General features: G+C 39.5%; 1 protein-coding gene across 1 annotated transcript; it reads left to right on the forward strand.

Moving 5' to 3' along the window:
- Window positions 1–256: 256 nt before the first annotated feature.
- acsl5 (acyl-CoA synthetase long chain family member 5) lies at window positions 257–12,961 on the forward strand. The gene is made up of 20 exons (XM_047032994.1): window positions 257–431; window positions 645–753; window positions 1,017–1,081; window positions 1,200–1,301; window positions 1,420–1,519; window positions 1,936–2,114; window positions 7,177–7,209; window positions 7,401–7,452; window positions 7,559–7,632; window positions 7,762–7,839; window positions 7,928–8,062; window positions 8,164–8,298; window positions 8,497–8,592; window positions 8,892–8,964; window positions 9,163–9,251; window positions 9,423–9,539; window positions 10,410–10,553; window positions 10,624–10,725; window positions 11,071–11,142; window positions 11,506–12,961. Exons 1-20 carry the CDS (start codon window positions 276–278, stop codon window positions 11,650–11,652), a joined length of 2,058 nt encoding a protein of 685 aa, XP_046888950.1. The 5' UTR covers window positions 257–275; the 3' UTR covers window positions 11,653–12,961.
- The last annotated feature ends 470 nt before the right edge of the window (window positions 12,962–13,431 follow it).

Genomic DNA, 13,431 nt, shown 5'->3' on the forward strand with positions numbered 1-13,431 from the left:
GATTCTATTTAATGCTATAGTTTTACGCAACAGGAAAAGTAGTGTGAACAGAGACAGAAAAGTAATTAGACCAACAATAAACTTGCAACATATGTTGATATGCTACAGTGCGGCATGTGGAAATGGGGTAAAGTCTATGAGGTTATGACAGACCACACATGATTATCCATGAACACAAACAAACATACAAACGACTTTGTACATACATCTACTATGCATCTACTAGATATTGTCTGTTGTCGCTTTTCTCTAATCAGATCTCGATACTATACAGCATGGAGTTACTTTTCCAGATTTTGTTTTCTCCTCTGCCCTCCTCGGCTATTTTTTCCTTGTTTGCCCTCGGCGCTGCAGTCCTGGTCTATTTAAACACAAGACCCAAAGCCCTGCGTTCTGCGGTGGATCTTAATTGCCAGACCATAGGAATTAAGGTGAGGAGGACCTCTCTCTTTCTATCTTTCTCTGAAATACCTGTGTGATGAAAATATGAACAGCATAAAAAATTGCATGTTGAATTTGACAATGTTTGTGTCCATACCAATGATTTGTGTATTAATGTATGTAGGATGGATTGGATGAAGTGGATAAAGGTGCCTTTTTAGTTCCTAATATTACTGAATGACTTAGCAATATTTTACTCTCAGAATGGTGCAAGGAGGTGTGCCCTGATGGAGGATGACAACTTGATATCATATTACTATGATGATGCCAAAACTCTATATGAAGTATTTCAGAGGGGACTTCAAGTATCAGGTGACAACAACATGGCTTACTTGACCAGAGTGGCTCATATCCTATTTATGTGGCATAGAAGTCCTTGTGTTGTCCATCATCGTTACATATCATGTAATTTAACAACCTGAAATCTCCAGTTGGTCTGTTAGTTGGCAAACTTGTGTAGCACTCTTACCTGTCACATATCGTCTTACCCAATATCAAAGAGCAAAAATTATGCAATGATCTTAGGACCATAACTCAATAAAAGAACATTCCAGTGTTATCTTCGTTTTACACAGGTAATGGACCATGTCTGGGATTCAGGAAGCCAGGGCAGCCCTACGAGTGGCTGAAATACAAACAGGTACATCAATAGTTGATGTAATACATTGCACAAGGGGTCAAGAACAAAAAAACAAGATTTATAAGAAAAAGTCCAAATTGTATATCACAAAGACATTTAAACTTTTCCCCATGCAAAGGTGATTAACCGGGCGGAGCACTTGGGATCAGGGTTGCTTCATAGGGGCCTGAAGCCAACCCCAGACACCTTTATTGGCATCTTTGCTCAGAACAGACCAGAGGTAAGGCTTTTTTTAGGGATGTGGCATCATAAGTCATTCATCTAACTTAAATAATTAAGTTTGAGTATGTTTAATACGAGTCACATTGCTTCAATGAGTCAGTGCACTTTTTTTGCAGTGGATTATTAGTGAGCTAGCTTGCTACACTTATTCTATGGTGGCAGTACCTTTGTACGACACTCTGGGATCTGAAGCTCTTGAGTACATTATCAAAACAGGTAATTTTCTTCCTCTGCTATACCACTTCCTGCATCTCATTACCTATGTTAATGATGTGACTAAGATTGTGACCTACAATCAAAACACACAGAGGTGGTTCCCCAAAGCTCTATCATAAGTCCAATCATTCTACTCTTCTTTCTCTGTTAATTCTCAACACTTTGGACAACCAATACCTGCTAAACCTTGAATGCCATTTCAAACACTTGTTCAACTTCTATTGGTGTGGTGTAAATTATTATATTAACTTATTTTTACTTCATTTTGTCTACTGCTATGTAGACTAACAAATGAGAACAGAAAGCATAATACACTAATGTAAATATCAATCCATATTTAAATTCAATAACTCTGTTCTATAGTTTTTTGCCTCAGCAAACTCTACTACAACTCACTCAAATTTGGATACTTTCAGCGGTAATCTCCACAGTGCTATGCGACAAACAGGACAAAGCTGAGACACTTTTGGAAAACTGTGAGGATGGCAAAATTTCTGTGCTCAAAACTATCATCCTTATGGACTCTTTTGGCCATGAATTAACTGTAAGAGGAGTTAAATGTGGCGTTGACATCTTACAACTGAAGGATATTGAGGTAGGCCCTGTAGAAGAATGACCTGATTGAGCCTGTATTTAGTTCTGTTTATTTTATGTGATTAAAAGATAAATTAGTGCATGCAATAATTATAATCCTTTTTGTTTTGTATAAGTAAATGCTACAGAGGCTTGATCAGAAAAATGACATTTAAATAGGAATGTGTAGGCTTTTGTATGAAAGATATATTTATTTCTGTTGAAGGAAGCCAGATATACGGTGGCCCTGAACCTGTAAAACACACCCACAAATATGAGTACATCTCCCAAATAAAAACACTCCCCCAAATAGGATGTCTTGCTCACCTCCCCCGATACAAAGACACACTCCCCCAAATGGGAAACGACAATACATGAACTCAAAACGACATTACAATTGATGCGTTCGACTTCATGCAGCGCCGGCGTCACCTGCAGCCGACTGCATCCCAGCTGACTTGAAGCAGGAAAGTAAGTATGCGCACGCTAAAAACGCATTGAAGGAAGCAGGACTTTTCAAAAGAAAAAACTAATCGTCCACAGAAGTACGAAATGCCATAATGACAGTTACGTTTACCAGGATAATCGATTTTTACATTTAACACACAATTTAAACTTTTGCATATAGTAGCCTACTTGCTACATGCTTTGATAGCCAAACAACTGTCCTGGTACACGTAACTCTGTCATTATTGCATTTCGTATTTCTGTCGATCAATTTCTTATTTCCTGTTAGTTACTGTGCATCCAATCAGCAACGAAAATGTTGTACCTACCCTTTCCGTTTCAGTTAATGGCTGTTTATTACATAGACATGTCTATAGTTTATCAATCCGAAGAACGCTAAGAACATACTTGCGTTCTTGAGAAGAAAGTTCTTGCCAAGTGTCTAGCGAGAACGGTCTTGCAAGACCGCTAGGACGGAGAACGACATTAGATGCGTAGCATATGTTCTTGCAATGACTTCTGGGAAATCTCAAATCGTTCTCCGTCCTCGGGGTCTTGCAAGACCGTTCTTGCAAGACATTGGCAGGGCTGCCAAATTTTCCAAAAACCTTGGCGAGCTTTTGCGAGCTTCACTCCCCCCAAAGGCGAGTTTACACGGCTGCACAGCCGCGGGAACATATTTTATCAGGGGGGTGCTGGCGGGGACTTAATGTTGCGGGTCGGGCAGGGAGGAACTGGGAGTAAAAATTGGCCCTGGACTTTTATCCAGACCGGCCCACCAGAACTGGCCCCTATATACGCCACCACAACTGCCCTGCTAATGCAAGCATAGTCTGTGTTCAATGGGAAGCGAGTTAGGGAGTTGAATCCTTAAAGCGAGCTTAAAGTCCTGTAAAGTCGTTCTCAAAGTGTGGTCCGCCACTGCCCCCGTAGTGGTCCGCAACGGCCACAAGTAAATCATTGCGACATTTCTAACATACAACTCAGAACGAAGAGAACGCAGTCAGTAGTGGCCTAATCTATTAAAGTAGGCTACACATGTTCCGCATTGACTCTGCACGGGTTGGACCATGTAAGGGAATTCTCCCCTCCCAAATACAGTTGGTTGGGTCCATAACCCGTCTTTTCCTAAACCTTTTCTCAGATAGGCTACCGATAGCTGGGCCGGGCGGCGCTACCGTAACGATACACATCAGGAAAGATGGATGGGAGCAGGGCCGGAGTGATGGCATCACCAGACAAGGTTTTACCAATAAATTAAAAACGGCTGTTTATTTTACATAAAGCTCAAAAAACTATTCTGCTCTCAAATAATGGCCAAAAATGTTTGCATTAAGTGTGGAAATCCCTATCTTGCATCACATCAAACCCATACGTCCTAGGTTTGGGCTCGAATGTTTACAACGTCTGGCTCCGTGCCTGATTAACATAAGATTGTTAAGCAGTCTCAAAACTTTTATTTTTTTCTTAGCAGAAACCATAATTAGCTAAATACAATATCCTTTAGAAAATCATGTGCCGCTAACAATTGTATGGCGCCAGGTCTGGGTAGGAGGCCTGTTGTTCCGGGTATATACTCTTTAGTTGGATGGTCCACAAGTTTTTATTTATTGGCGGAGTGGTCCTTGGTCTGAAAAAGTTTGAGAAACACTGAGTTAATGTAATGTTGTTTCCCATTTGGGAGAGCGTGTCTTTGTATTGGGGGAGATGAGAAAGTCATCCTATTTAGGGGGAGTTGACTCATTTTGGGGGGGAGTGTTTTCATCTGGGGGATGTAGGCCTACTCATATAAGTGGGTATGTGTTGCACTTCAGGGCCACCGTACAGATACGACTGTTCTTGCCTGTAAGCTCATGTTAAACTCAAGCCCCCACCCCTCGCCCCTCGGCTTGAAGCAACGGCCCCGGTGGAAGTAGGTGGTAGGCTATTGCATTTCGTGTTTGACTTCCGACTTTTCTGGTCGTTTTTATTCTATTAACTCCAGTCAACATTTACAAAACTATCTCCACCAATAATTTTGGTTCAATTCTCGAAACTGGCTCATACTATTAGCTTTTTCATAGAATGTTTATTGATTTGTTTCGTCTTTGCTCCAGATAGACATGTCAACAATCTATGCTCGCTCTTAACATAATAGGGTGATTTCAGGTAATGTGGGACACTTTTTGGTAGAGGCTCCAGTAGACTTACAAAATAACTGTTAACTTGCCCCAGTGGTGTTTCTGTAAATCGTTTTAGGGCTTAGGAACATTTTCATGTTGGAATGAAATGGGAATACACAATATTTTAGAAGCTACACTCTTTCAAACATAACATGACCCCCTCTCTCACTCAGGCAGCATTTTCAGGTAATGTGGGACAGCTTGTCTGGTAAAGTGGGACAGTCATCGTCTGTCAGCCTAGTCTGCTAATATAATAATAATTAGTTAATATACAACAATGCTAGGTACAAGGGTGTGGCAAGATTAATTTAGTTGTGGAGTTTGACTTATACCATAGGCATAAAGTGTAACTGATGTAAACCTTAGTGATCTGCAGTCTATGTGCTAGTTAGCTAGTCCCACTGCGTTAGCATTTTGTTGGACTAGCGTTATGCTGGGGACACACCACAGGATAATCGGGACGATTTCGGCCCTTCCGACAATCCTAGGTAACATGTCCCGATTATCTTGATGGTTCCGCAGATTTTATCAGATGTTCCCTTGGTGTGAGGTGTGTTAAGAGTGACCACACACTGTAGGAGCAAAACGGCTCAATTTAGGATTTTCTGTCCTCATGTTTGTGGTCTCTCACAGTTATAAAATTCTGTTCAAAATTCATTTTTAAAATCTTTTAGTGTGTCCCCAGCATTAGCGGTCACGCTTACGAGTCTGAAAGCGCTGGTTCGATTACAGTGTAAGTTGTTATTTAGTTGGGAACTTAAGTGCAGTATGATGCACTGGTATCAAACATTTGAGAACTGTCGAATAAAATTACTTTTATAGCATAAACACAGCATTACTAGATGTCCCACTTTACCTGAAAAATGCTGTCCCACATTACCTGACATGATCAGGTAATGTGGGACAGTCACATAAAAGTATTTTTCTTTCTAACAAAGCATTATTTTACAATTTTTTGTGTGTGTTTCAATCAGTGGTTAAACCCCTTCAGTATGCTGCAATAGTACTCATTGTAACTTAATTTAAATTCCTTTGCCAGCCTTATCATTGAGAAATAGATCATATGCCGCTGAACTTTCGATGCGTTTTTTCTGTATAGACCTCTTGTCAAGCCAGATCACGCCTACTATGATGATGTCAGACAAATAAAAAACACTGCATAGTGACTAGAAGTGTTGTATTTACAAGTCAAGATCAGCTCTGGTGATTGGATGTCAGTTTTGCACATATTAAATCATCAAAATTAATAACTGTCCCACTTTACCTGATGTCCCACATTACCTGAACTCACCCTATATTTGCCATCATGTCATGAACGTTTTGACGAAAAATCAAATATGTTTTAAAATAACGGGAATAAACTATATTAACAACATTTCAAGTATGTGTGACAACCATTTGCTAAACTAGCTTCAACAGGGCAGGCAACTCAAGCCATTTCTCCCTGTGCTCATTCATTAAGTCTATGGCTCATTCAGCTCAATGTAAATCGGCTATCGGCCAATGTGAACTTTTGTGCTCGTGCCCTGTTAGAATCCGCGAGCACATTTGCAGCCAACATTTATTGACTTAAGCGAATAAATGGGGTGCTAGTTTACCCATTTCGGATTGGTTTCAAACTTTGCAAAAATCTGAAAAACTATTATATGAAAAAGCTAGTAGTATGAGCCAGGTTCAAGAATGGAACAAAAAAATTTGGGGGAGATAGTTTTGTAAATGTTGACTGGACTTGTCCGACTTGAGACGGCGCCGAGGACACGTCACTGTGACGTCGCCATCAAAGTACCGTGAGGCCGATTCGAGAACTGCCGCCTTTGTAGCCGAGCGCATTTTCTCAAGAGCAACTGCACGGTACGGGTTCAAGTGACGACACAGCTATTTCATGATTGGCCAGCCTCACACACGACAACTTTGACGCGTGTTTTGTAATATTCGGACACCTCCAGTTTCGCAAATTCTCCAATCCGGACCAAACAGTTCAATTTAATAAAAAATGTATGGAAGAAAAGGTTTTACTCCGCCTCTTCACTAACGGAAAGACGACGTTTAATTATAGTAGAGTAAAGTAAGCAAACAGCGCTTAATCGGCCGTGACTGACGTCAACGCAGCAAACCACGAGAAGCTGAAATGTCCAACTTCACAGAGCCGTTTTCAACTCCTCCCCGACTGCAAGCGGCCACTCTCGTCGGCTGTTTCATGCAGCCGCAGTCCATGTCGAACGCACCTATTAACTCTGTGGTTAAACTTGATCAAGCCTCAGAACTCTTAGTCACTTGTTACTTGGTAGTATAAGAGACAGAACACCAGGGAAGCAAATTTACTTCAACACCACCAAAGATTCAGGATCTCAAGATCACTGTAATTTTGTGAAGTACTTTCTCTTTATTCATGTATGGGTTAATGAACATGTGGTTCTGTGGTTCTACAATGATCTGATACTCATATACAAAACATATAAAACATTTTTTTATCAGGCCCTGGGAAAAGACAATCCACAAAAGCCAGTTGTGAGTCAACCTTTTAAAAGTAATTTTACCATAAAATTCCAATGACAAATTGGCCATACTTCTCCAAGGAAATTTGAGCAAAAACACAACCATATTTTTGTCAATACAGACATTATCCTCCAATCCAGACAATGAATACGATTAGTTCAATCATGTGTATGCATTTAATAATGTTTTTCTTCTCCCTTCAGTTACCAAAGCCAGAAGATCTCAGTATAATATGTTTCACCAGCGGCACTACAGGTTTTTATTGTTTGTTTTTTGTAATTTCTTGAAGCAGATACATGCGTGTATTTATGTTACATGAATGTCCATTATATCATGTGAGCAATGATCATTTTTAATGCAGGCAACCCAAAAGGAGCTATGCTCACTCATGAGAATGTGATTGCTGATGCAGCCGGTGTGCTGAAAAGCTTTGAGGTATGTATGAAACAGATTACACACCAGTGTCACCCACACACCAGTGACATTTGTCCTACACAGATGTTTAATGTTCTGTTTTGTGTGTGTGATAGCAAGTGACATCTTGTGGCCCATTTTTCTTCACAGAGCTCTTTTGCTGCTAATCCTCATGATGTCAGCATCTCATTCCTGCCTCTTGCACACATGTTTGAGAGGGTCGTTCAGGTGAGAGCTGGAAGTCAAAAGATTGGTCATTATTAGTAGTTATTCCTCAACCTAATCATTCAACAATGTTATAAACTTTGTGCAACAGACTGTGATGTATGGTGCTGGAGCCAAGGTAGGCTTTTTCCAAGGTGATATAAGACTCCTCCCAGATGATATGAAAACGCTACGGCCCACCATTATCCCTGTAGTGCCTCGACTTCTCAACCGGGTCTATGACAAGGTGAGGAAGCAGCCTTGTCAAAAAACAAATGTATTTTGTGTGCACAGAAGAAAGATAATTAACAAATTGTAACTGCACCTTTGAATATCTTTCAACTGTAGGTACAAAGTGGAGCACAGACTCCCTTCAAGAAATGGTTGTTGAACTTTGCAGTCAACAGGAAGCATGCTGAAGTGATGCAGGGTATCATTCGAAATGACAGCATATGGGACAAGTTAATCTTTCACAAAGTTCAGGTAGATTTCAGTCTTCCTGTATACATGGAGTCATACTTTAATTATGCGAAAATTAAACATTGAGAATGAAGAAGTTTCTAAAAAGCAAGAGGAAAACATAATGTAACACTACCAACAGTTTTACAGAAAATCTGAAAATAATTGCAAGAGTACAGTCAGTAAAACATTTTAAATCCTTTAGAATTACTGTCTCCCTAGGAATCATTTGGCGGACGAGTGCGTGTGATGGTGACAGGAGCAGCGCCCATTTCTCACTCCGTCCTTAACTTCCTTAGGGCGTCACTTGGCTGTCAGGTAACTAGAGTCTCAAATTAGTCATACACTTAAGCCAACATTTTCACATGCACATTTTAAATAGATTTGGAAGAGATATGGAATTTGGCATGCTATATACTTCACCTTAAGTTAAAACATCATACAGTGGCATGTTTATTTGTCCTGTTACTATAAAGAAAACATCTCAGTTTTTGCCAGGTAAAGTACCTTAGTGTTTTCCAGAGAGAGCAGAGATTGCATCACTTCCCTGCGGTATTAATCTCTGAGTTACCCTGACAACTTGGTCCCACTGACCTCCCTGAGCTGTCTCCTTCTAGATTTTCGAGGCATATGGCCAGACAGAGTGCACTGCAGCCTGCAGCTTTACCATGCCAGGGGATGCCACATCTGGTCAGTCACCCATAGAAAAAATAACATTATCTTATTTTGTTTAATCTTTTTTAACAAATATTAAGTTTTGGGGGAAATTACACAACATATCAGAATCATGATTCACAGAAATATAAATATAGGTCACTACTAATAGGAACACAGATGGTTGTTTGTAATGTATGGAGGAACTTTCTAAGAAGGTACATGTTCATACAGGGCATGTTGGTGTACCTGTTCCTTGCAACATTGTAAAACTGGTTGACGTTGAGGAGATGAACTACTTTTCTTCAAATGGTGAAGGCGAGGTAAGGTGACCTGTCTATTAAACCCAAGCCACCTGCTGGAGCGAGACATTTGTTATGAAAAAGTCAAAATGTTTGTTTGATTTGTCCTTAAGAAGAAATTTATGAAACCTTTTTACATTATCACCACTCTTAAGAAGTTTTTAACAAAACACATTCTCACCAATTATTCAGGTCTGCATAAAAGGTAAAAACGTGTTCAAGGGCTATCTTAAAGATCCAGAAAAGACAGCAGAAGCCTTAGATGAAGATGGTTGGCTACACACTGGAGATATTGGCAAATGGTTGCCGGTAAGTCTGGTTAAATTAACTTTTTTATTCAACTTTCTGAAACTTATTTTTGTTGTTTAAACAATTCAAGACTTATTTCCAGTATCATTTTACAAGACGATTTCCATGATTGAATGGGACTGCAACTTATTTTCACATGACTAGAGTAGGTCATAGACTTGATTAATTACATATTTCCTTAGTACTGGACTTGCATTGCACAGGTGCATCATGTATTGCTGTTTGCAGTAGTAAAATGACATTTTATGACAAGCCACACTGTTCAAGAGTTAAAGCCATGACCCCAACATAAGTACTACATTAATGTAATCTGCTTAGACTGTAGTGTGCATGTACTGTAGTAGTATTTGACTGTTGGTATTGCAACATAAATAATAGAACTGTGAAAATTGAATTCCATTAACCTTACATTGAGTGCATATACATTCTTGGCCTGTTAAGCCAATCGCAGATGTCAGAGAACAGTTCTGGACAAGCCATTGGTCATGGTCATTAGTCAAGTTAATGACTTGTTTTACTGCACTGTAGGCGCAACATGGGATATGTTAATTATGTTAGGGAGCAAGAAAGTGGTGGAAAGTGAAACTGGACATAATTTTTTGTTTTGTACAATGCATAACCATTGTGTGTTGGGGGGTGGGGAGAATATGTGTTGTGTGTGAGGAAGACACAGAGAGGCAGAAAACAAGAAAGTTAGTTGATCGACTACGTCTCAATTAATGCCTTTTAATTTCTCCAGGGGACATTTTCTGAACAGGTTACCTGGTCCATTAGAGACCTGTGTGAGCTTGCTCTTTGGTGTCTGTAATTACATACACACATATAAACTATCTCTCTCACACACACACACACACACTCTCATTTTAACAGAGTGGAGTTTTGAAGATCATTGACCGCAAGAAAAATATCTTTAAGCTGGCACAAGGAGAATATATTGCCCCGGAAAAGATTGAGAATGTTTACATTCGCAGTGCACCTGTGGCCCAACTGTTTGTACATGGAGACAGTCTACAGGTACTGTATTCACAAACACACACACACACAAACACACACACAAATAACTCATGATTTGTGCTTTTTCTAGTCTAGTTTAGTAGCCATTGTAGTCCCTGATGTGGAGGTCCTGCCTGTCTTCACTCAGACACTGGGAGTACAAGGATCTTTTGAGGAGCTGTGCAAAAGCTCTGTGAGTGATTGTTCTTACCCGTGTGTCACACATTCTACTTCTGTAGCTACCTTTTATAGATACTGTATAGTTGCTTACAATTTTCCATTGCCAAGACGAAGAAATTATGACTTATTTAAGTAGAAACAATATGTGCATATGCTTTTAAGCACTGCATTGCATAGAACAAAATAACCAGATTAGTTAAATCTGTTATACAAACATGTATTGTTTATGTATATAAACAAAATGTATGTTTATTTATATATAAACATACCGCGATAAACATTTGTTTTAACAAATGTGCCATAGAATGCTCAACAATGCATTTGTACCTCAGTACTGAACCTTTTCTTTTCTGAACAGGAAGTCAAAAAGGCTATTCTCTCAGACATGGTTAGATTAGGCAGAGAAGCTGGGCTGAAGTCATTTGAACAGGTGAGTGATCACAACAAAGTAGTCCTCATGTGGCCATAGCGAAAAGGGGTGATAATCCACCTACAGCACTGTTCTGTGGTAGATCCCCTCATTCAAAACTACTTCTGTCCAGCAATGTTGTGGTTTACAAAACTGCTGCAGAAGGCGAGTGTTTTGTGTCAGGGTCTCTAAATACTGATCATTTAAATTATGTGTGCCGCTTTCACAAATATAAATGATGATCACTGTCTAAAAAGAACAACGCCACAGAGTAAAACAGATGTTTAAGATATTTTGCAGATTTCTGTGATTTAAGGTCAATCTGAAAACATGTAATGTTTGTAAAACTGTGTCTAATACCTGTTGTGTTTCTCTGTTGTAAAGGTAAAGGACCTACACCTCCATTCTGAGCTTTTCACCATTGAGAATGGCCTACTCACTCCAACGCTGAAGGCCAAGAGGGCGGAACTTAAGTCTTTCTTCCAATCACAAATAGACATGCTTTATGCCAAGATCCAATTACAGGCTTGAAAGGGGCAAAGTACAAGCATAACCAACTTTGCTTCTAGTGAGCATTTGACCTCTCCACCCAAGAACCTTTCACTATCTCATATGTATAGATAAATGATTAATCTAGTACATTGCCTTCCCAAGTAGGAGGCCAATTGAATGGTAGACTCCTTAATTCAACAAATAAAAAAAACATCCAGAATCTTCACTCGATTATTCACCAGTGTCTGAATACATATTGCATTTACTCTTCAGACCAGCTCTCCATGTGCTGTGGATCAAATGGGTTGTTTTGACAGTGAGTTGCATTCAAGGTTTGTACAGGAATGGTAGTCCAAAGAAATAGACGACAATGTTAAAAAACAAAAATGACTTTGTGGAAGTGTGAGGCTGCTTCCCAAAATGGTAGTTTCACTGGAAAATGTGATAAACAGCATGAACATGATTTTGTTTTAATGGTGAAATGAATTGTAACCAATGCAAAAAAAATCTGAGAATTTTGTTTAATTTCGATTAAATTCATACTTTGAGGGTAACGGTTTTACAAAAATAAAATGAATGTTTTAAATGAAAGCATTTTCTTTCGTACTTTGAAGACAAATTGCATGACAAAGCCCTAGGTTAATCTGGGCTGGAGGCATTGCATAATCAGCATTAAAGGACATAAACAAAAATAAAAAGTTCCAGATTCAAATGATCTCGTAAACAAAGTTGCAAATGAGCTTTGTGTTGTTACTCATACAACTAAGACTTATTTTTAAGTTCTTTCTGACAGGGATCAAACTATACTCTTGAAGGTATGACAGTGTTTTCTGCAGATTGTACCATTGTAAAATGTAGTTGTAGTGCTTGCTAAAATGCGTTTAAGTCAATACTTTAAGAAAATAAAATTTGGTTCAAACCTGACACGTGTTCAATTCCAATTTGAAAAGCAACCAAATACCTTACGTTAGTAGGATCTGACTATAAATGAGAGATATAGACACTGATCGTTTCATGTTGAGATGCCACCCAGCCACAAATCTGTGTTATTTGTGATGATCATCACACCTTGCTTGCTTTTATTCTATCCAGACACCAGGGGCCTCATGTATAAAGGATTGCGCAGCTTTCATACCAGAAGATGGCGTACGGCCAAAACTCGAAAAGTACCTACGCACAGAAATATTCACATGTATAAAACCGGTCGTAAGCCAGGTCCTGCGCACCTTTCCTTTATAAATCACAATCAACGTGAGATTGACCGCACGTGAACGAGCCACTGACCCCGCCTTGCCTCCTCCCATAAATTAATATGCAGATGGACTATAAATGCGCTCCTGAGGTCATTTCGTTGTCTGAATTACCGTATTTATTCGAAGAAACGCCGCCCTCGAAGAAACGCAGCACCAAAAATGAACGTTAAACGCTGCAGCGTTTATTTGAAGAAATAAGGTGACTGTGTGATCGAGGTTCTGACAACATAGGTGGAGGCGAGAAAATGTGTCCTGTTTGGCGGCCTGTCATCAGGTATTAGTGACAAAAGACAGCACTTTGAGATTTAGCTAAATGTAAAGTGCATTACAAATAAAATTATCATTATTATTATAGGGCCATCAATGCTGTGGGTTCAGAGAACCGGACCATGGCAGAAATTAAGAAGAAATGGTCCGATATAAAACTTTAAATGAAGAAACGAGTGGTGGCGCATCGTAACAGCATGATTTTGTCGTTCGTTTGACAGCCTCAAGTTTAACAGAAGTTATTAAGTGGTGGCGGTATAAACAGAAGGCTATATAGCTTTTCCCGTTTTGGGTTTTG

The sequence above is a fragment of the Hypomesus transpacificus genome, chromosome 13 (genome assembly GCF_021917145.1).
Source record: "Hypomesus transpacificus isolate Combined female chromosome 13, fHypTra1, whole genome shotgun sequence".
NCBI classification, from domain to species: Eukaryota; Metazoa; Chordata; class Actinopteri; order Osmeriformes; family Osmeridae; genus Hypomesus; species Hypomesus transpacificus.

Excerpts from the sequence above, each read along its gene's own strand:
- acsl5 (XM_047032994.1), top strand. The coding sequence starts at position 276 with ATGGAGTTACTTTTCCAGATTTTGTTTTCTCCTCTGCCCTCCTCGGCT. Across the intron at positions 754-1,016 it reads GAGGGGACTTCAAGTATCAG|GTAATGGACCATGTCTGGGA; the intron begins GTGACAACAACA and ends CGTTTTACACAG. Across the intron at positions 1,082-1,199 it reads AGTGGCTGAAATACAAACAG|GTGATTAACCGGGCGGAGCA; the intron begins GTACATCAATAG and ends CCCCATGCAAAG.